This window comes from Orcinus orca, chromosome 1 (genome assembly GCF_937001465.1).
Source record: "Orcinus orca chromosome 1, mOrcOrc1.1, whole genome shotgun sequence".
Lineage (NCBI taxonomy): Eukaryota > Metazoa > Chordata > Mammalia > Artiodactyla > Delphinidae > Orcinus > Orcinus orca.
This window is the reverse complement of record NC_064559.1, coordinates 203,385,834-203,406,603: the sequence shown is the minus strand read 5'-3', so window position 1 is coordinate 203,406,603 and position 20,770 is coordinate 203,385,834. Positions and strand designations below refer to the sequence as shown.

The 20,770-nt window shown below is 50.5% G+C and overlaps 2 protein-coding genes across 2 annotated transcripts in view; one reads left to right on the top strand and one right to left on the bottom strand.

The window, feature by feature from the left end:
• Nucleotides 1-20,770, bottom strand: part of LOC117202358 (basic proline-rich protein-like) — a 447,146-nt gene that overhangs the window by 27,282 nt on the left and 399,094 nt on the right. The window lies entirely within an intron of this gene.
• TNFRSF8 (TNF receptor superfamily member 8) overlaps nucleotides 1-20,770 on the top strand; it is a 32,686-nt gene that overhangs the window by 7,168 nt on the left and 4,748 nt on the right. Inside the window, exons 5-12 of the mRNA XM_049698087.1 lie at nucleotides 1,426-1,578; nucleotides 8,254-8,347; nucleotides 8,391-8,424; nucleotides 8,585-8,783; nucleotides 9,818-9,919; nucleotides 10,054-10,107; nucleotides 16,898-16,923; nucleotides 19,756-19,945. Of these exons, the coding sequence (XP_049554044.1) occupies nucleotides 1,426-1,578; nucleotides 8,254-8,347; nucleotides 8,391-8,424; nucleotides 8,585-8,783; nucleotides 9,818-9,919; nucleotides 10,054-10,107; nucleotides 16,898-16,923; nucleotides 19,756-19,945 (852 nt within the window). The remainder of the gene's footprint in view (nucleotides 1-1,425; nucleotides 1,579-8,253; nucleotides 8,348-8,390; nucleotides 8,425-8,584; nucleotides 8,784-9,817; nucleotides 9,920-10,053; nucleotides 10,108-16,897; nucleotides 16,924-19,755; nucleotides 19,946-20,770) is intronic.

Sequence of the window (20,770 nt, the reverse complement as noted above, 5' to 3'; positions counted from 1 at the left end):
TCTGGGCCTCAGTTTCCTCATTCGTCAAACGCGCAGAATAATAGACCTCTCTCAGAGACCTGTTCTGGGAGTTACAAAGGTTAAGCCGGGTTGATCTGGATAGAGCGCTAAAATCACTGCCTTGCACACACTCGGTTATGGTAATACCATATTATAAGCAATAACGAGAGGTTTCAGGAAGACACTGTGCAGTCCCTTATCTTTATCGTGCAAGGCTTCTAAGCCTGTAAGTATCCCGCTGATTGAGAAATGTCCTTATTGAGCGAATCACATTTGTCTAAACTATTGATGCAGTAATTCTATTTTCACCCGTAAACAGAGCATGTAGAATATCCCCAGACATGTATAAATGCATTGTTATACTTCTTCTTTTACAAAACCACTAACAATTTTTTTTTTGATTTTTGAAAAAAACCCACTTTTCATCATGGAAAATTTCAAACATATTCAGAAGTAGAGAGAATCAGGAATGGTTACGGACTATCACCCAGTAGTAAAGAATTATCAGTCAGGGCCAGTCTTGGTTCATCTCTACCCATGCCCACTCATGCCTGTTCTCTGAATTCTTTTCTTTATTTAAAAATTTATTTTGGGCTTCCCTGGTGGCGCAGTGGTAGAGAGTCCGCCTGCCGATGCAGGGGACACGGGTTCGGACGGTCCGGGAAGATCCCACATGCCGCGGAGCGGCTGGGCCCGTGAGCCATGGCCACTGAGCCTGCGCGTCCGGAGCCTGTGCTCCTCAACTGGAGAGGCCACAACAGTGAGAGGCCCGCGTACCGCAAAAAAAAAAAAAAATTATTTTATTTTAGTTTTTTGGGATATTTTCTTTTAATAGCTTTATTGAGATATAGTTGACATACAATAAAATGCACACGTTTAAAGTGTGCAGTTTGATAGGTTTTGTCATATGTGTGTAGCTGTGAAACCATCACCACAGTCAAGACAATGAACTGTCCGTCACCCACCAAAACTTTCCTCACGTTCCTTACCATCCCTCCCGTCGCTCCCTGCCTCTGCTCCCATTCCTAGGAAACAGTTATGCTTTCTGTCACTATGGAATAATTTGCATTTTCTGGCTTTTCCTATAAACAGAATCATAGAGTATATACTCCTTTTTTTTTTTTTTTGGCCGTGCCACGTGGCAGGTAGGATCTTAGTTCCCCGACTAGGGATCGAACCTGTGTCCCTTGCAGTGGAAGCTCAGAGTCCTAACCACTGGACTGGCAGGGAAGTCCCTATATACACCTTTTCTTGTCCGCCTTCTTTTGCTCAGCATAATTATTTTGTGCACCAAAAGATCTGCCCAACGGAATCATCAGATGAGCATGTGCTCCTGGGCAAATATGTCTCTGTCCTCCTGGGGCTTCTCTGGACCCCTGCCCTCTCCATCCCAGTCCTTCCTCAGGACCCTTCTCTGTCCCACAGACCACCTCGTGGAGAAGACACCTTGCATGTGGAACTCCTCCCGCGTCTGCGAGTGTCGACCTGGCATGTTCTGTGCCACATCGGCCTCCAACTCCTGTGCCCGCTGCGTCATCCGCCCCATCTGCCCACCAGGGATGGTCACCAAGCTCCAGGGTAAGCAGTTCACACCCCCAACCAAGGGGCTGAGTTCTCTGTCCCTAGGGCTGCCCCTCTCCCCACCCCCAACTACAAATGACCTTCAATCCCAGCTGTTAACTAGGTCAGGTTTGGGCTATGTTTTCTCTTTGAATAGTTAGATCCAGGGAGTGGGATAAAATCCAAACTTGGCATTTTGGTAAGAGTTTCTGAGGATTATTTTAAAATTTTTAAATTATTAAAAAAAAATTTTATTCTTCTTCTTGAAATTGTTGGTCTGGTAAAATCTTGACTTGTCTGCAAGGCTGTTTTATTGACTCAAGATAGATCAATATAAAGTTTATGAAGAAGCTTCCAATTCAAATGATGGACATTCACCAGAGTGTAAAAAAGTATAAACCCTTGACAGTGGACAAAAAGACAAACAAAAAAGAGTTCATCAGCAGATGAGAGATTTCAACAAATTTTTAGAAGGTGGAAAACAGATGGAAGGGTGGTAACAAATGAAACCAAGTGGAGGAAAGCTTACGTAACTAGAATTCACTCCACGAGGCCTGCAGAAAAGTGAGGGGTAAGTTGCTCCTAAGACCCACCAGAGAGGCTCTGGGCTTAGAGCAGGCGAGCAAAATGAAGGATGGGGGTGAAGTGGAGAATTAGAAAGTTCAGTGAGCTGCAACTTCATCTCGAAAATAAAAATTAAAAATTTGTAACAATGCAAAACCCACCAACCAAAGTACAATCTAAAAATAAAACAAACGAATGAATATAACAACAGCAAAAAAATGTGAACAATGGTATACCATGGGCATTGACCAGTCTGAGAGATGGTGCCTGATTTTTTATCCCCTGATGAAAATGATCAACTTTTTGGCTAATGACACTGAAGGACTATCTAGGGAAAGCTAGATGTTGGCCACTCTGGTGCAAAGCCCCCTTTGCTTGTGTCTTTGGGAGTACAGCCTGTCAATGGGCTGTTCCTGCTAAGTCACGCTGAAGTGAAGCCTGCCAGCTCACACTCCCCACCCATGAGCCCAGAGTTCCCAGGCAGACCTCCTGCTGAGGGAAGAGACCCACTGTGAAAATGACGTACTAACAACACAGTAGAAGAAACCCCACCTGCCGCTGGAATGGTCAACATCGTTCTTTTTAAATAAATATGAATGAGCAGTAAAGATTTTCAGACTTATAAGGAAAAATAGTATTATGAAGGAGGATAACAAGATACACAAACAGAAAAACCTACTACAGATGAAGCAATGATGAACCCAGGAATGGAAGAGAAAAAAATTAGTGTCCACAGAAAAATTCCAGAAGTTGTTACAACCACAAAGTGAGAACAGAAGGCAAAGAAGAAGGAACAGCAAGAGACTAAAGGGCAAGAAATGGCTTTTAGAAAGTGCCCTTGTTACCAATCTGTTGCCTCTCAGGTCCCAATTCACCCTTGAGTACCTGCTGTGCCCTAGAGGATTAGACTCTTGGAAGATTTCTCCTCCTTGAGTGTGATGCTATGCTTTGCCAGTAGGGGGCGCTAGAGGACCACTGCGGGAGAAAGGAGGCTTCTCTGGCTATCTTTGTTTTTTCCTGCTCCTGCTGCAGTCTGCCTGCAGGGCCTGTGGGTGGGGACATCTGGTGGTGTCCTGCCCCAGTCATGCTTCCAGAGTAGACAGTCCCTCGGCAACCACAGACCCAAGCTAGGTCTGGCGACCACCTTCCATGCTTCAGGCCTCATGTCAGCAAAAATGCCATAATTTCCTCTGTGGTCCCACCCTCCCACCCCGCCCCGCTCCCAGCCTTGGGTCTTCTGCACACCATTTCTCGACACAGTTACTGTGTGCTCCCACGGTGGTGCCCCAGGTTTCCCTGTGTACCTGACCTGAAAAGTGAGACTTCAGATTGAAATGACCTACCGGGAGCAAAGCAGGATGAATGAAAATTACCCACGTGTAGACATAATAGATGCACCACCATTTATTTATCCATTCACCAGTTGATGGACATCTGGCTTCTTTCCAGTTTAGGGCTATTATGAGTAATAGCAGCTACCACTGTTCTTGTACAGGTCTTTGTATGGACATATATTTTCATTTCATGGGTAAATACCTAGGAGACGGATGACTGGGTCACTGTGCTGGCCGCACAGAATGTCTTTGAGGGCCAGATCAAAGCTGGCCACCTGTGATCTGATCCAACCACATCATTTTACACGTGGAGAGGACCATACGTAGTGCCAGAGCTAGAGCTGGAGCACAGAGCTCCTGAGTCATAACCAAGTGCTCTCTACTGGACCACACCAGCTCCTTCTTAGCTGAACAGAGAATTTTTTACTTAGCTAAAATACAATTACGTTTGAAAGCAGAATAAAAACATTTTCAGACATAACAGGGGAGAAATTCTGCTTTCCCCCCATGTATCCTTTCTTAGAAAGTTACTTGAAGATGTAATTCTGTTAACTGAGGGGCAAAAAAGAAAAAAGAAAAAGCCATGAACTCTAGAAAACAGTGGTTCTATCCCAGGAGAGCAAAGAAGGGGAGTCCCAGAATGACAGCTGTGCTAAAGACATTACAACATCTGGTTGAGCCCCATCAGAGCAAGAAAATGAAGGGCTCCAGGGAACTGTCTGTAGGAATAAAAGGTAGAATTACAATTTCATGAGTAGTCGAGTTGAAAAACTTGAGGATACGGTAAAGGCACGTTATTCTTTTATCAACAAGGAAAAGAAAGGTGACTGAAAACTCTAGGGAAAATAAAAAGCTGACAAGAAATGTACAGTTCAAATATGAAGATGAAAATTTCATCTGATTTTAAGCAATTTCTGGTTGTACCAGAAAAGGATTCCATTTGACCTTGATGTTAAGACCCTTCTCCTTCAAATGACCCAAGGATCAGGTGTTTCAATTTAAAGAGAAATATTTAAGTGTGGTGTATCTTTTTTAGTTTCTAAATTGAGACTAAAAGCAGACAGCTTCTTCCCCCTCTTCCAACAGGCCCTCTCCAGAGAACACAGGCAGACTAAGTATGGGCTAAACCATGCCTTCTTCTCACCTTCAGATCCAAAGGAGGAAGAAAAGGGAGGGTCAGTAACCCAGGGAGAAAAGAGGGTGAGGTATGGTACATACAGAGAAGGGATGAGAGGCACCCAGGAGCGCTGGGCCCACCTTCTCCGCTTAGAGTAAGGGCAGCAGTTCTGTTGCTGGTTCCTGTCGCAGGTGTTCCAGTGGCAGCTCAGACGGAGGCTGCCTTAGAGAGAGGCCAGAGCGTGCTAACTGGGTGTAGCCACAGTTGGTGTTCTTGAGCCCAAGAGCTCCTCCAATCCTCCGGAAGTCAACTCTCACTGAATCCCCACAACATCTCAAATACAAATAGAAATTAGCATAACAAACTGCATTATCTTCCTCATAGCCCAAGGCCTCCCGGGCTTCAACTAATTTAGGTAATTGTCTGGTGACCACGTGGAAAGACATAGCATGTATTTGGAGACCCCCCAAAATCAGACGGCTCCTCAGGACCCTACCAATGCAAGAAGAAAATTAATCCTAGCCTCACTTTCTCTTCAGAGTGTTTCAGGAAAACTCTGAGAGGTATCATGAGAGCCTTTAGAAGGGAGGCGTGTGTGGGCGGGAGGTTTGTTTTGTAGGACATAAGGGAAGGGGTGCCGCCTCCAGGAACATGGGGGCAGAGAGGGTTAGTAGCTGGGCTGGACCTACTTCAAATGTGGGCCATTTTTTTCTTCTGTCCTAGAAAAGCAGTTAATCATAAGGTTGTAAGAAAGTGCTCAGGCCCCAGGCAGGAGGCAGTGTGGTCCAATGGAAGGTGCTCTGGGCTGGGACTCAGGAGCCCTGATTTCTGACTCTAGCTCCGGCTCTGTGGTCCTCTCCATTTGTAAAAAGAGGTGGCTGGGTCAGATCAGAGATGACCATGCTTGAACTGGTCCTCAAAGACATCCTGTCTGGTCAGCACAGTGACACAGCTTTTCTGCTCCTATAGGTACTCAAGTGAAATGAAATTATATGTTTTCACAAAGACTTGTACAAGAATACTCACAGCTGCCTTGTTTATAATAGCTTCAAACTGGAGACAACCCAAATGTCCATCAACTGGTCACCAGCTAAATACATCTCTACAATGGAACAACTACTCAGCAATAAAAAGGAATGAATTACTGAGACAAGCAACAGGAATGAATCTCAGAAACATTATGCTGAGTGGAAGAAGTCAGACACCAAAGAGTACACACTGCACCATTCTGTCTAATGAAGTTCTGGAGGCAAACTCCTCTGTAGTGACATGAAGCAGATTCGTGGCTGCCCAGGTGTGGGGGAGGATTGATTGCAAAAGGACAAGGGAACTTAGTGGGGAGGCGGGGATGTTCTAGACCTTGAGTGGAGTTACAGTTACATGAAGGTACGGTCATCCCTCAGTGTCCGCCTGGGATACCAGAATCTGAGGATACTCAAATCCCTTAGGTAAAATGGCAAGGTACAGCGGGCCCTCCGTCTCTGCGTGTTCTGCATCCGTGCGGTCAATCAGTCTGCAGTTGGTTGAATCCTCGGGTGTGGAATCCTCGGATGTGACCCGCAGATATGGAGGGCTGACTGCTGAATGTATACATTCCTCAAAACTCATCAAACCGTGCGCTTAGGGGACATTTCCTTCTAGGTAAATCATGCCTCAATAAAACTGATTTCAGAAGAAAAGAACTTTAAGAATTGAGGCGACATTTACATACCAGAAGATGTTTAAATTTATTTATTTGTTTACATTTATTTAATGAGATTTCTCTTAAATGAAACCAGGAAGTCTGCAGTCATGAGGCCACCTTCCCGCATGGTCACAGCTGGCTGGAGAAGAGGAGTAGCTTTCTTTTTTTTTTTTTTGAAATATTTATTTATTTAGGCTGCTCCAGGTCTTGGCTGCAAAATGCGGTATCTTTAGTTGCGGCATGCGAACTCTTAGTTGCGGCATGCAGGATCTAGCTCCCTGACCAGGGATCAAACCTGGGCCCCTGCGCGGGGAGCACAGAGTCTTACCCACTGGACAACCAGGGAAGTCCCCCAAGGAACAGCTTTTGCACTTTGATCTTTTGAAACACAAATCTGATCGTCTCAGCCAATCAGAGCCACAGGAAGAGTGTGTTACAAAAACCTCGACGTTGCAGCATTCATCTCTCTCTCCTCTGTGAGGCAGCTGGGCCGCTCTGTGGTCTTGCCAGGGCTTGAAGGTTTGGTTTGGGTTTGCTCTGCATGTACTTCTGGGACCAGCGGGGGCTGGCTACCCGCCCCTGGCGTGGTCTACTTATGGCAACGGTGGGAGTGCAGAAAGGGGGCGGTGGAGGTCAGATGCCTCTTGAGGCCCAGCCATCGCTTCTCTCCCGTTCCACCGACCAGACAAGTCACACGGCCAAGTTCAGACACCAAAGGGGTGGGGGACGCACAGACACCTGCCCTGACCTGAAGGAGCTGCAGAGTCACCTGGCAAAGGGTGTGGATGTGGGGCAGGATGCAGATGTGGGACCACCATGCAATCTACCACACCTATCCCACCCTGTTGCTAAATAAAACCATCACTTTGGGGAGAAAGACCCAGCATTTAAAACAGCCTTATTGCAGTCTAATTTACATACCATAATATCTACTAGTTTTAAGTGTACAGTTCAGTAATTTTAAAGAAATTTACAAAGTTGTGAAACTATCACCACCTTCTAAGAAACCTTGCAGGTTAGTTAGTTGACTAACCCTAACCCTTGTAGGGCATGGGTCAGTCAATCCCATGCCCACCCCAGCCCGGATAACCGCTAATCTACTTTCTTGCTCCTCTAGGTTAGGGTTTTGGGGACATTTCCATCATATGCATCCTCCTGTGTCTGGCTTCTCTCACTGAGCATAACACTTTCGAGGTTCGTCCATGCTGTAGCTGTATTAGTACTTCATTCCTTTTACTGCCAAACAATATTCTAGTGCACACGGCTACTGCATTTTGTTCATCTGTTTCCAGCGGATGGGCGTGTGGGTGGTTTCCACTTCTTTGACTTCTATGAAGAATGCTGCTATGAGCCATCTCCTCCCTCCCCCCACCTTCTATTTCCTCTGCTTAGAAATCTCCACCCCTACTCACATCCCAGCAATCCCTTCCTCAGGGAAGCCTCCCTGGTCAGATGAGGTCAAGTCTCCCATTACAGGGACCCCACCTGCCTTCGTGTGACGCCTGAGTCTGTGAGCCTCGCCAGCCGGTGGGCCCCCAGGGGTGGGGATCTTGTCCGTTTTGCTCACTGCTCTGTCCCAGCTCCCAGCACAGTCCCCAGGACACAGTAGGTGCTGAATAAAGGGCTGTTACAGTGGAGGGAAGCGAGGAGGGAGGGAGAGAGGAAGTGAGGAGACAGAGCCAGGACACAGACCTGGGTCTGCCTGGCTGCAGTGTCCTTCCCGCCCCATGTTGCTACCTCCTTGGACGTCACTAGTCCAGATGGGTAGGGCTCCTTGGCACTGATTCCTTTTTTTTTTCTAATTTAATTTTAAAAATGGAAGTCTAGTTCATTTACAAGATATTGAATATAGTTCCATGCTATACAGTAGGTCCTTGCTGTTTATCTATTTTAAATATAGTAGTGTGTATCTGTTAATCCCAAATTCCCAGTTTACCCCTCCCTCCCCCATTTCCCCTTTGGTAACCATCCTTGGTACCAATTCTAACCTGCAGGTACGGCTGAGAGGGACACCACCTATGAGCCACCTCCCCTGGGGACCCACTCTAACTGCAGCACCAACGCAGAGGACAGCGGGGTGCCCGCCAGGTGACACCTTGGCCCCCTCTCTCCATTTGCCCTTCATACCCAGGGGATGCCCAGGGGGCAGCCGGCTGGGAGTGGAAGTGGGCTTGGGATAGATCTCTGGGCCAAGCCCACAAGTCATTTTGGAGAATGTGGGCCTAGGTCTGTGTTGCCACCATGGAAGCCCTGAAGGCCCAGAAACCCAGGCCCTGCCCTCAAAGTGCCTGGCAGAGGCTGTAGGCAGGGGACCTGGGGTCTCAGGCCTCCTTTTCCATCTTGACTGTCCTTCTTACTTCTGGCCTCTCTCCCCGCAGCCCCACCCCCTCCCTGATCTCCCTGGCCGACTCCCTGACTGGTAAGGAGCGTGGAGGGGACGTCACCCACGTGCGGGGACGCGCCTCTCTCTCAACCAGCACTCCTATATCCTTCTCCTCCACAGGGAAGCCCACTCTGGTTTCAGGTAATGACCACCCCCATGAAGCAGGGCCTTCCTCCCTGGGGACCACAGGAGGGAGGGTTCTTACTAGGCGACAGCATCCACTTGGTTGGAGGCGGGAGGGACCAAGCCTGACCCCAGGTCTCCGGTTTCCTGATCTGGGGCTGTGACTCTGTCACTCGCTAGAGATGATTCCTTAATTCTTCTGAGCAGGGATTTTATTCACAGCTTCACCCGCATGGCCCATAATTGCTGCTCAGAAAATATTTGGTGACTGATTCATGACCTTGACTAGTTTCTTACTTCTTCTGAGCTTCATCACCTGTAACGTTGTAACAGCATATACCATGCAGGGTAGTAAGCAGTGTCCAGTACACATGAGCCTTACCCGCTCCCCTTAGACGGTCGCTCTCAGTACCATGCGTTTTAGGACTTGCAGTTCTACTCTTAGACACTAGGTGGCAGTAGTTCTCAGGCCAGCGGCGCTCAAAGAGGTCCTGGACTTGGCACCATCAGCAACTTGTTAGAAAAGCAAATTACCAGCCCGACCCCAGACTACTGAATCAGAATCTGCATTTTAACATGGTCCCCAGGAGATTCATACGCACAGGAATGTTTGAGAAGCACTTATCTGGCACATGCTACTTTTTTAACATCTAAAAATGGACTTTAAAGAATAATAACTATATATTGATATTCAAAAGTAGCAAAGCAAGTTAAGTATTAAGTGGTAAAGAAATATATCCAGATAGTGGTTAAGAGCGTGGGCTCTGGAGTCCTCCTGGCCTGGCCTAATGTGCTTCCTAGAGCCAGGTGAGGAAGGACAGGTGGGTAAGCGCTGGACAAGATAGATATAGACAGGATCTGGGTTTCTGTCCTGGCTTGGCAAAGGACCAGGTCCTGTCAGCCACAGTAGAGTCTGTGTCCAGGAGGAAGTAGTCTGGGGCGAGGGCTGTCCTGTGTGGTTGCTATAGGGCCCCGGCTCACCGCCATGATGCAGACTTCGGGGGCCACCAGTGCCAGGGCAGGCGAGAGAGCAGGGCGCCTCTGTGTTCCAGGACCTGTGCTCTTCTGGGTGATCTTGACACTGGTGGTGGTCGTCAGCTTTGGCTCCTTTCTCCTGTGCCACCGGAGGGGCTGCAGGAAGTGGATGGGGCAGAGTGAGTGCATGTGTCCTTGGGGCCTTGGGAGGGCAGGGTGCTCTGTCCTAGCCTGGCCTGGGTCCCTCTCCCACCCTGCCCGCTGAGGCTATCTGAGGCTGGCCTCCCTAGCCTTCCTCCCGTTGTCGTTTCAGAGCTCCACCTGTGCTACCCAGTCCAGACCTTCCAGCCCAAGCTGGAGCCTGTGGGTGAGTGTGCAGAGGTCCAAAGGGGCTGCGTGCAGCTACACAGCAGCTCTGGACCATGGGTTTGGATCTCCCTCGGGGTTCCCTCTGTAGGGGTTCCCACAAGCTGCTCCTCCTTTCTGTGCAACCTCATCTGTGATGGGAATATAATGTGGGTGGAAACTCTGTGACATGCCCTGTTCGGCGTCGGATGGAGTGCAGGCATGAAGTTTCAAAAATCCACCTTATCCTCCATTCTTGCCTCTATTGTGCCCTCAGAAGAGGCCTTCCCTTCCTCTCTTCTCTCTGTCGCCCCTTCCCAGCCTCCCTATTATTTTCCCCTCCCCATTCCTCCCTTCCTCCTCTCACTCCCTCCCTCCTGCTGGCAGCTGAGGGCATAGGGGTCCGGGTGGGGGTGGGTGTAGGCTGACAGGGCTAGCATCCTGATTCTGCCCCTTATGAGCTACATGACCTTGGGTGAGTTACTTAATTCCTCTGTGTCTCAGTTTCTCCATCTGTAAAATGGGAACAGTGGGGCCTAATTCAGAGGGCGGGCGTGTGGATCCGTCGCGACGGGCCTGTTAAGTGCTGTGCGGGGCACCTGCACGTAGTCAGAGCTCAGCACAGAGTGGCTGCTGTCTGCTGATGCCCGCCCCCGTGTCTGGGGCCTTTTTCCTCAGCAGGAGTCCCAGGCCTTCCTATGTTCTACGTTTTTCTGAACTCCTCTCTCTGATCCCTGGCCAGCCTCCAAGCCACCTCTTCCAGGCAGCCTTCCATGCTCCACCCATCCAGGCAGCAGACTCTTTCAGCTCTCACCTCGGGGGAGGGGACCCCAGCCATCTTGTGCCAAGTGTCTCCTCTCCTCTGGGCAGCCTCTTTCAAGGCAGGGCAACGTCTTCCTCAGCATGTCACAAGCATTGATTGAGCACCTACTGTGTACAGGCCCTGACCACAGGGGAAGGAGTGGACACAAATGGTCTGAACTTCCCTTTCTGGTTTCAAGGCAGGCTCCCGCAAAGGGACTCACTGACTGAGAGCCCCAGGGGAGGCAGGTGATGCTCTTCATTCCGTAAAGAAGAGACAAGACCCGGGGCCACACCACCTGTAGGGGCCACACCAGACTCAGACGCTCGTCCTGGAAACGGCCGGTCTTGTTTGTAGAGGGCTCAGTCCTGCCCCCCCTTCCTTCCTCCCCACCAGGTTGTCTACCACCCAGTGCCCACCCTGGAGCCCAGTGGTCAACTCAGACCCTGCCCCCCAGGTCCCCAGGCCCCATGGAGAGCCTTGCTGTAGCACGGTTTCTAACTTGGGCCCCTGAACACAGTCCGGTGAGGCATGTTTTGGATTTGATGAGTTTCACAAGCAGGTGCTTGCGTTCCCTTCGCAAGGGGGGTTTTTGTGTTTTGACAATTTCAAGCCTTTTTCCGTGAGCTGTCAGGCTCAGTGTCTCACTGAAACCCGCGTTTGCTTTCTTGACATTTTCTAGTATTAGAGTTTCCATTGCTGTCAGTTTATTTTTTTTCTTCAAACCTCCGTGATAGCAGTTTTGTCACACACACACACACACACACACACACACACACACACACAAGACAGAGAGAGAGCAAGAAAGACAGAAAGCACCTTCCCTTAAGAAACCAGACCTACTAGGAACCAAGCCTGGGGCTCAGTGGTGGCCACTCTGTTTGGGGCCGTTTCTGGCCCGCTGGCTTCCGGTGGGTCCCTGGAGGTCTGGTTCCCAGGCCCAAGAGGGAAGGAGGTGCCGCCGGGGGCAGGATGCGTATGGACTGAGCGGGGTGGGTGCAGTGGGGGCTGGAAGGGCGCAGGAGCCTTTATTCACTCGTCTGCTCCTTCATGTCTCCGTGGGGCACTTCCTATTGGCCCTGTGCTGGGTACGGAAACTGCCCTCCTGAGCTTTCAGGCCAGCATCAGTTGCTCAAATGACTAAAGACGAGCGGGATGGAAATGGTTGCCCCAGCCCGCCCGGTCCCGGAGCTCCAGGGCTGGGGGAGCCCCTGGTGCGGTAAGCCGTGCATCAGCAATCTGGGCAGATGCCCCTTTGATGCTCACCCCCATCTCTGAATGGATTTGACTTGGTGACAGGCACACACGTGTTCTCATTTTACTCCTCCTTGTGAGGCGCCCACTGTTATCCCCATTTCACAGATGAGAAAGCTGAGGCACAGGAAGATGAAGGAACTTGTTTAAGGCCACTTGATTAATGAGCAGTACGACCAACCAGGATTTTGTCGGTGGTGGTGGTGAGATTTTTGCATAAATGGTCTCACCCTTGGCACTGTTGACATCTGCATGGGATCATTCTTTGCCAAGCGAGTTGTCCTGTGCGTTACAGGATGTCAGGCAGTTCCCTGGTCTCATACTAGTAGCTCCTCCCATGTGTGACAGCCAAAAATGTCTCCAGGTATGGCCAAATTTCCCCTGGAGGGGAGTGTCACTCCTGGCTGAGAAACACTGATTGAAATTCTTTTAACCCTTCATTTTAAAGGACACTATAGTCATCACTTTATCTGTTACTTCAGGCAGGTTTAAGTTGGAAAAAGTTTTTGTTTGTTTTGAAACAATTTCAAACGTACAGAAAAGTCTCAAGGACGGTGCAGAGAACTTATTTTTTTTGAACCATTTGAGAGTAACTTACTGACATAATGCCGTATCATCCCTGAGTACCTGAGTGTGTATTTCACACGACTGTAGTCAAACCATCAAAATCAGAGAATTCGCTTTGATGCACCACCACCAACTAATTCTCAGACCCCCACTCAAGTTTCTTCATTGATCCAAATAATGTCGTATAGAACAAAAGAATGCAGTTCAGAGTCTCGTACTGCATTTGACGATCGGGTCTCGTGTCCCCTCCAGTCTGTATTTCCCTCCCGGTCATGACCTTGCCACTTTGGAAGATTCCACAGTGATTCTGTGGCTGGCCCTCACCTGGGGTTTGCCTGACGTTTCCTCACGCTTGGACTCAGGTGGTGCGTCTCTGGTGGGAGGATCCCAGGAGTGGGTCATCCACCCCGCCAGGTTTCCCTTTGTCCCTTCCCCGCCGTGTTCACCGTGAGCCCTTGATTAGGGTGGTGTCTGCCAGGCTTCTCCACCACGAAGTCCTCTTTCCTCTGTGGTTATTGCTAAGTACTCTGAGGCTCTATGAATAACTGATGCCTCATCAACTTTGCTCCATTTCTGTATGTATATCTCTCTGGACTCATGGATTCCTCTCTTACTGTACTGCCATCATTACGTAACTTGATGCTCGTATTTTCCCAGGTTAGGCCAGTGGGGGCCCCTTCAAGCTGGCTGTTGCGTCCTTTTGTCCCCATCCTTCTGTGTTTGGAGCACTTGTTTTTTCTTTCTTTCTTTCCTTCCTTCCTCCCTCCCTCCCTCTCTCCCTCCCTCCCTTCCTTCCTTTCTTTTTCTTTCTTTCTTTCTTTCTTTCTTCCTTCCTTCCTTCCTTCCTTCCTTCCTTCCTTCCTTCCTTCCTTCCTTCCTTCCTTTCTTTCTTCTTCTTTTTTCCTTTTTTGGCTGAGATGGGAGAGTTGTGGGATCTTAGTTCCCCAACCAGGGGTTGAACCCTGGCCCTCAGCATTGAGAGGGCCGAGTCCTAACCACTGGACCGCCAGGGAATTCACTGGAGCACTGCTTTATTCTACGATATTCCCAGCTTAGCTTGTAATTCCCTGCCCTGTCCTGGATTTGAATCTAGGGCTGCTTGTTGCCAAACGCCTTCCCTGGGTCTGTTCTGCTTTCCACAGAAGCTGGGACCCCAGGCCAGAGAGGGGATGGGACTGAAAGGGAAGAGCGATGGGAATGGAAGGGATGGATAACTTGGGTGTCAGAACCCACGTGCTTGGCTTGAGCAGCCCTCAGAGAAGCCCTGGGAAACCAGGCACTCCTCCCCGAGGGAGGAGGGGCCCACTGACGTCCAGTGCGTGTGTCCCTGGACTTGTGTCCTGGGATGCTGGACATATTTTATGAGAAAATTGTTCTTATTCCAAAGAGCAAGGATACCAATAAGTGAAGACAGTGGACTGAAGCAACATTTTAGGGGAAAAGCACTTATGAAATCTGACCTCTGTACTTGGCACGATTTGCTCTAGGTCTTTATCAAAGTACACATGAGGGTTGTAACACGCCTGTCGGCCGATGTTGGTGCCCTCCGGATTCTGCCTTTTCACCTCGATGTTATTTTATGCTTGTTTCCGAGAGTCAGTATCGAATGCTGGTTTTCTTTTCGGTGTGATGGAGTTGCCACGCCACTGGAGTATCCTGGGGCCCCTATGTGCTAGGCGGCATCCCGGTCACCTTCTCTTTTAAACGTTTTAATTAAAAAATTCTAAATGGACTTCAGTTTTTAGAGAAGTTTTAGACTTACAGAAAACTTGAGAAGTTAGTACAGAGAGTTTCCGTATAGCCCACACCCAGTTTCCTCTATTATGAGCATCTTACATTAGTGCGGTAAGTGTCGCAACAAACGAACCAATACTTATACATTACTATTGTATTAACTAAAGTTCATACTCTGTTCAGATCTACTTAGTTTTGCCTAATGTCCTTTCATTGCTCCAGGATCCCACCCAGTACACCACATTACATTTAGTCATCATGTCTTAGGCCCATCTGGCCTGTGACAGTTTCTGGCTTTCCTTGTTTTTCTGACCTTGGCAGTTTTGAGGAGTTAAGGAGCATCCTACAACTTGCTTGTCGGTTAAGTTGTAGGGTGGCTCTCTGCTTAGAGTTTGTCTAGTGCCTTTCTCCTGATTAGATTGGAGTTGTGGGTGTGGGAGAGGAAGACCATATGGGTTCAGTGTTATTTTCATCACAACATATCAAGGGTTTTGCTCTCAACGTGATTAATCCCTGGGCACCTTCAGTTTTGAGATCTCATTTAACCTTCATAAAAACCCTCCAAAGTTGGCATGACCTGTCCCCTTTTCCAAATGAGAGAACTAAAGGCTGGGAAAGGTGAAAGATGTCGTGCTGGGGTTTCACTGCTAGGAAGGCCTGCGACGAAGGACTGCTAAGCTGCGTTATTGTTTGGCACCTGTCTTGTTTTCCACTTTTTGGTTTTTAGAAACTGCACCGCTGTGCACAGGCTGGTCGCTTTCCTTCGGGTTATTTCCTGAGGGTGTGTCCCTGAAGAGGGATTACTGGGTCAAAGTGTGTGAAGTTTTCATTGCCCAATGGCTTTCGAGAAAGAGGAAACCAGTTCACAGGCATCAGCAGCTGTGTTCCTGTTTACCCATGTCCTCTCCAAGACTGCATTTTATCATCTTAATTTCTTTTGTCTTGTTACTTTGTCACACCCTTTCTTCCCCCCAAGACTTGCTGCGAATGACAGTTGGCTGTTTGCAAAAGTCAAAATCACTCTCAAAGGACGAAGATTTGGCTTCACTGACATCCTTTAAAAGAATGTGCCTCAGGCCAGACAGTGTTTCTCAAAGTGCTGGCTCGGCCGATGGACAGTGGCTGCCTCGTGGGAGGGGCCACGGCCTCTCAAGGTGACCACTCTGCTGGCAACAGCAGTTACCAGATTTGTTAAATCGAGAGTCAAGAATTGTGTCATTTTACACATGTGCTTCTTTTGACCATTATTCTGATCCATTTCCCCTTTAGACACTTTACCTGCTGATGGTTATTTAAAAGGGACATGGAAGAGTGTCCTCCGGACTGACCTGGTGTCCACACAGCAGGTTCAAACTGCCCGTCTTGTATTTTCGTGGTCAGTCGGCCTCCAGTGAGGGTTTCTGCTAGGATTCGGGGATGCTCATTCCCTAGAGGGGCTGAGGTCCGACGGTCTTCCGGAGGTGACTTAGCTGGCATGCTGGCCTCTTCACGAGGTTTCTCTGGTTAGGTGTGCACACCGAATAGCAACAAAAGCCAAGTCTCTAGGTGATTTCTTCGGGAGTCGTAAGAGGCCGTGTGCCCCCAGAGGACGGTCAGCTCCTAGGGGTCGACTCGCCCTGGCTTAGACAGACGCCTGGTACCATCTCCAGCTTTCCCAGCTGGCCACTGGGCCGTGATTAAATGTCAGCATCTACTTGACCATGACCCGGAGCCCAGTTTAATACGAGAGGAAAGTTGGAGAGGAGGGTGGGGTTTGGGATGAGAAGAAAAAGGTTGTGCCCTAAGGATCATTGCATACTGAGCCCACCAGAGGGTGGGATGACCGCTGAGACCGGTCACGTGGGCTATTTCAGGCACACGTGATAGAAAACCGAACTCACGCTGGCCTGAGCCAAAAGGGCTCCGGGGTCCACTGGCTTTAGGCATGTCCGATGCAGGTCTAAGAAAAGGTCCTCAGGATCTGTCACCTGCTCTCTATCGCCTAGGGGTCCTCCGTGTGAGTTTCACATGGTGCTCCGGGCCGTTCTGGCCTCTCCAGCCCCTGGAGACCACCAGGTGGTAGCAGCAGCCACAGACCAACTTCTGACCCAGCAGAAGTGTCTTCGGCTCCAGCTGGGGTGCGCGCTTGTCCTGAACCAGTCCTGTGCGTGTGTGGGAGTGGGAGGGCTGTGCAGGGGTCCGGTGTGCTGAGGGGCTTGGTGGCTGGAAGAGAGGTGACTCCCCCGTTCTCTGGCTGCCGCTGGGAAGTGAGCCCCTGTGCCCTGGGCCTGAAACCCATCCACTGCTCTCCAGGTCTGACCGAGGCACCAGCTGCCACCCTGGGGGCAATGGAGGCACCAGCTGCCACCCTGGGGGCAATGGAGGGCGCATTTGCCCACAGGTGGGGGGGGAGGTGCAGGGCCAGGCAGCTGCCAGACCCTCCTTGGTGAATTCACTGCTCTTTTGTTCTTTGCAGATTCCAGGCCCGGGAGGAACCCGACAGTAAGTAGCCCCTCCCTTGCCTCCACCCCAGCTTTGTGCCCCTAACTCTGACTCCTTCCCTAGCAGATCTGCTGGTTCTGAGAGCAGCTGCGTGGATCCCAGCCCTCCCAGGGCCCAGGTGCAGGTTCCCCTGCAAGTTCAGGCCGGGTCTGCCCCACGCAGGGAGCGCTGAGCACAGCGGGGCCTGAGCCAGGCCCTGGCGGAGGATGCAGAGCCCCACCCCAGACAGCAGCCTTGGTTCCTGGCTCATCCTGCCGGGGACTTCCAGAAGGGCCTGCCAGACAGTGGGTTTGGTTTTGGCCATGTGGGTGCCAGGTGTGGTGAGAGGGAAGGCTGTGTTCATTCCCCCCTTTCTCCATCACTCCTCTGTGAGTCTCGTCCTCAAAGCTGGGATGTCGGATCAGCAGCACGAACTTCTGAAACTTGAGCTTTTCTCATACGGAGCACTTACGGTGCACCAGGCACCTGGCTTCGTGCTTTCTTGAAGTTATTCTGGGTAGTCCTTACAAAACACAGAGGTTGGTACTGTTGTCCCACTGTATGGAAGAGGAAACGGGGGCCCAGACAGGAAAGGTGCTTCCACGGTTGGAAAATAGATCAGCTAGGATTTACGGCCTGGTTTGTGTGACTCCGAAGCTGGTGCTCAGTTACCCTGAGCTGCCTCCTAGCAAGAGCATTTTCACCTGCCTTTTATGAAGCGCTCGCCGTGTGCAGGCGCTGGGCTGGGGGCTTCGCACATGTTACTGCTGGTCCTGCAACCACCCAAGATGCGGCGCATACACCAGGCCCTCATTGGGCTTGTCCTGGCGCCCTGCTCTGTGCCCAGCCTCCCAGGGGCAGCACGGGGACCAGTGCCGGGGGGGAGCAGGGGCACTGCCCCCGCAGCTGAGGGGGGAGCAGGACAAAGCACACCATATGGGCTGGGTCTCAGGTGTGTATGGTTCGCCCGCTTTTCTTCTTTTCTACTTATCAGTTCTCTGTTACTTTCTTTTTTTTTTTTTTTTTTTGCGGTACGCGGGCCTCTCACTATTGTGGCCTCTCCCGTTGCGGAGCACAGGCTCCGGATGCGCAGGCTCAGCGGCCATGGCTCACGGGCCCAGCCGCTCCGCGGCATGTGGGATCCTCCCGGACCGGGGCACGAACCCCTGTCCCCTGCATCAGCAGGCGGACTCTCAATCACTGCGCCACCAGGGAAGCCCTGTTACTTTCTTTTAACTCAAATTTTCGTACATGAGAACGGTTTCCATCCTTTATCTTTAAACATAATAGATGGAACCACAATACAAGTTCAGGTTCAAATCATGGGAGATCACATTCAGACATGCTTGGGTCAGACAGGTTGCTGTTATGAGGCCAAGAAATTTCATGAAAAGGTATTTAACGATTTGTAAGATAATCAAATACCTTTTGGCCATGTGGGCCAAAGCATTAATAGTAACATGTTCACGAATGCCGTCTTTTGGACTTCAAATTATTTTAAAAGAATATTCAGGGGACTTCCCTGGTGGCGCAGTGGTTAAGAATCCACCTGCTAATGCAGGGGACACGGTTTTGAGCCCTGGTCCAGGAAGATCCCACATGCCACGGAGCAACTAAGCCCGTGCGCCACAACTACTGAGCCTGCGCTCTAGAGCCTGCAAGCCACAACTACTGAGCCCTCGTGCCACAACTACTGAAGCCTGTGTGCCTAGAGCCCGTGCTCCGCAACGAGAGAAGCCACCACAATGAGAAGCCCACGCACTTCAACAAAGAGTAGCCCCCACTCACTGCAACTAGAGAAAGCCCGCATGCAGCAACAAAGACCCAGTGCAGCCAAAAATAAAATGAATAAATAAATTAAAAAAAAAAAGAATACTCAGGATTATGTAGCTATACTTTCTGCCTTACTCAAACTCATTCCCTTTTGAAGGCTGAAGGTAAATGGTATTTACATTAGAACATTTTACAAGAGCACTTCTCCTTGGCACTTACAGAAAAGTGAAAAACGAAACCGACATTTTCCTGCGATGTAACTGTTTTTAGAATACATTAGTGTGATCATAAAAGGCTGCTGTCCCAGGAGCAGGGGAATTGGGGTGGGCCTGGAGCTGATACTTGTAGACTTGGGTTAACGTGCATGGATTCCAAAGCGAGATACTGGGTGGGGTTCAAGCACTGGCCGGACACTTACCAACTAACCCTGAGCAAGCTACTTGACTTGTCTTTTTTTTTTAGATGTTGGGGGTAGGAGTTTATTAATTTTTATTTATTTTTGCTGCGTTGGCCACTCTTCATCGCGGTGCACGGGCCTCTCACTATCGCGGGCCTTCTTGTTGCGGAGCACAGGCTCCAGACGTGCAGGCTCAGTAGTTGTGGCTCACGGGCCCAGTTGCTCCACGGCATGTGGGATCTTCCCAGACCAGGGCCCAAACCTGTGTCCCCTGCATTAGCAGGCAGATTTTCAACCACTGCGCCACCAGGGAAGCCCCTACTTGACTCTTCTGTGCCTCAGTTTCCTGATCTGTAAAATATCTGCTAATATTAGCCACCTTGTAGAGTGGTTGTTAAGGATTAACACATGTCAAGGGCCACGCACCTGGTAAGCATTGTATGCAATGCTGACAGTATCATTATTTAGTACAAGTTAAAATCAACGTGACTTCACAGGGTCCCACACTCAGGTATGTCAGGCTATCAAGGCTGAGAAGCCCAGGGTAGTGCATGACGGCTTTAAAGCAGAGAGGGAGACTCACTGGGGTCTATGGAGATGAAGAAACAGGGGTTCCCCAGCTCAGAGACTGGGGGAGGTTGGGGCATCCTGCATCAGCACCATTTCCTCTGTGCCCACTGCAGCTGATCGGGAGGGTATCGGTGGCAGAGCCGGGCCTTGAGGAGCAGGGGTTAACGAGCCCCCCAGCTGTGGAGACCTGCCCCAACCTGGAGAGCCTGCAGCTGCTGGAGGCCAGCCCAGCCAGCAGCCCCTCCACCTCCATGGACCTTCCTGAGCCCCGAGGGACCGCGGAGCACACCAACAACAGGATTGGTGAGTCAGCCTGTTTGGGGGGTCCTGGGGTGCTCAGGGGCAGGAGAGATGGGCCCTGAGCCCCCAGCGGGGACTAGAGACCCTGAGGACGGAAGGCCCAGCAGGGAAGAGGCAGGGGTTCCTCCCCCGGCCCTCATGAGTAGGAGACAATTTCTGTGGAGTTAAGCCCTTCTCAGGGGGCGTGGAGCAGCTGCCGCCACCTCTTCATCCCAGTGTACATTTCTGTAAGGTAGGGATAGCAGGACTTCTGCCTTCACGGAGCCCATCGTGAAAATCCGTGAAATGATGTGCATGAAGTCGTCCTGGGGGGTGGGGCTCCCCCTGCCTGGTGCCTGCTCTGATTAGAGGGAAAGTAACCGCCAGCCCAGCCCCCAACGAAGGGCCCCTGAGGGGGATGGAGGGAGACATCAGGGAAGTAAGAGCTGCCGCTTGGCTGACGCATTTGGGCATGGCACGCTCGTCACCTCTTGTCACACAGCCTTCCGAGGATGGGGTCTTTCCCTCCTTTTTCCAATTGGGGAAACAGCGGTTCAGGGGAGAGAAGTGATTTTCCCAGTCACACAGCTACCAAGTGGCAGCATGGCTGCAGGCTCCGAAACCCCCCCGGTCTGTCCGCATCAGTACCCTTCAGTGGAACCCGGAGGCCAGCGCGCCCCGAACTGCAGCCACCCTCCAGCCAGGGCGAAACTTCCGGTCCCAAAGTCCTCCTTGCCTCTCTCCCCCTCCTTTCCACCCTGCTACAACCAGAACGTTTCTACCAAAATGGTTACCTGCCCATATTACACCCCTGCCTGAAGCCCTCCAGGGGGTCCCTGGTACCTGCAG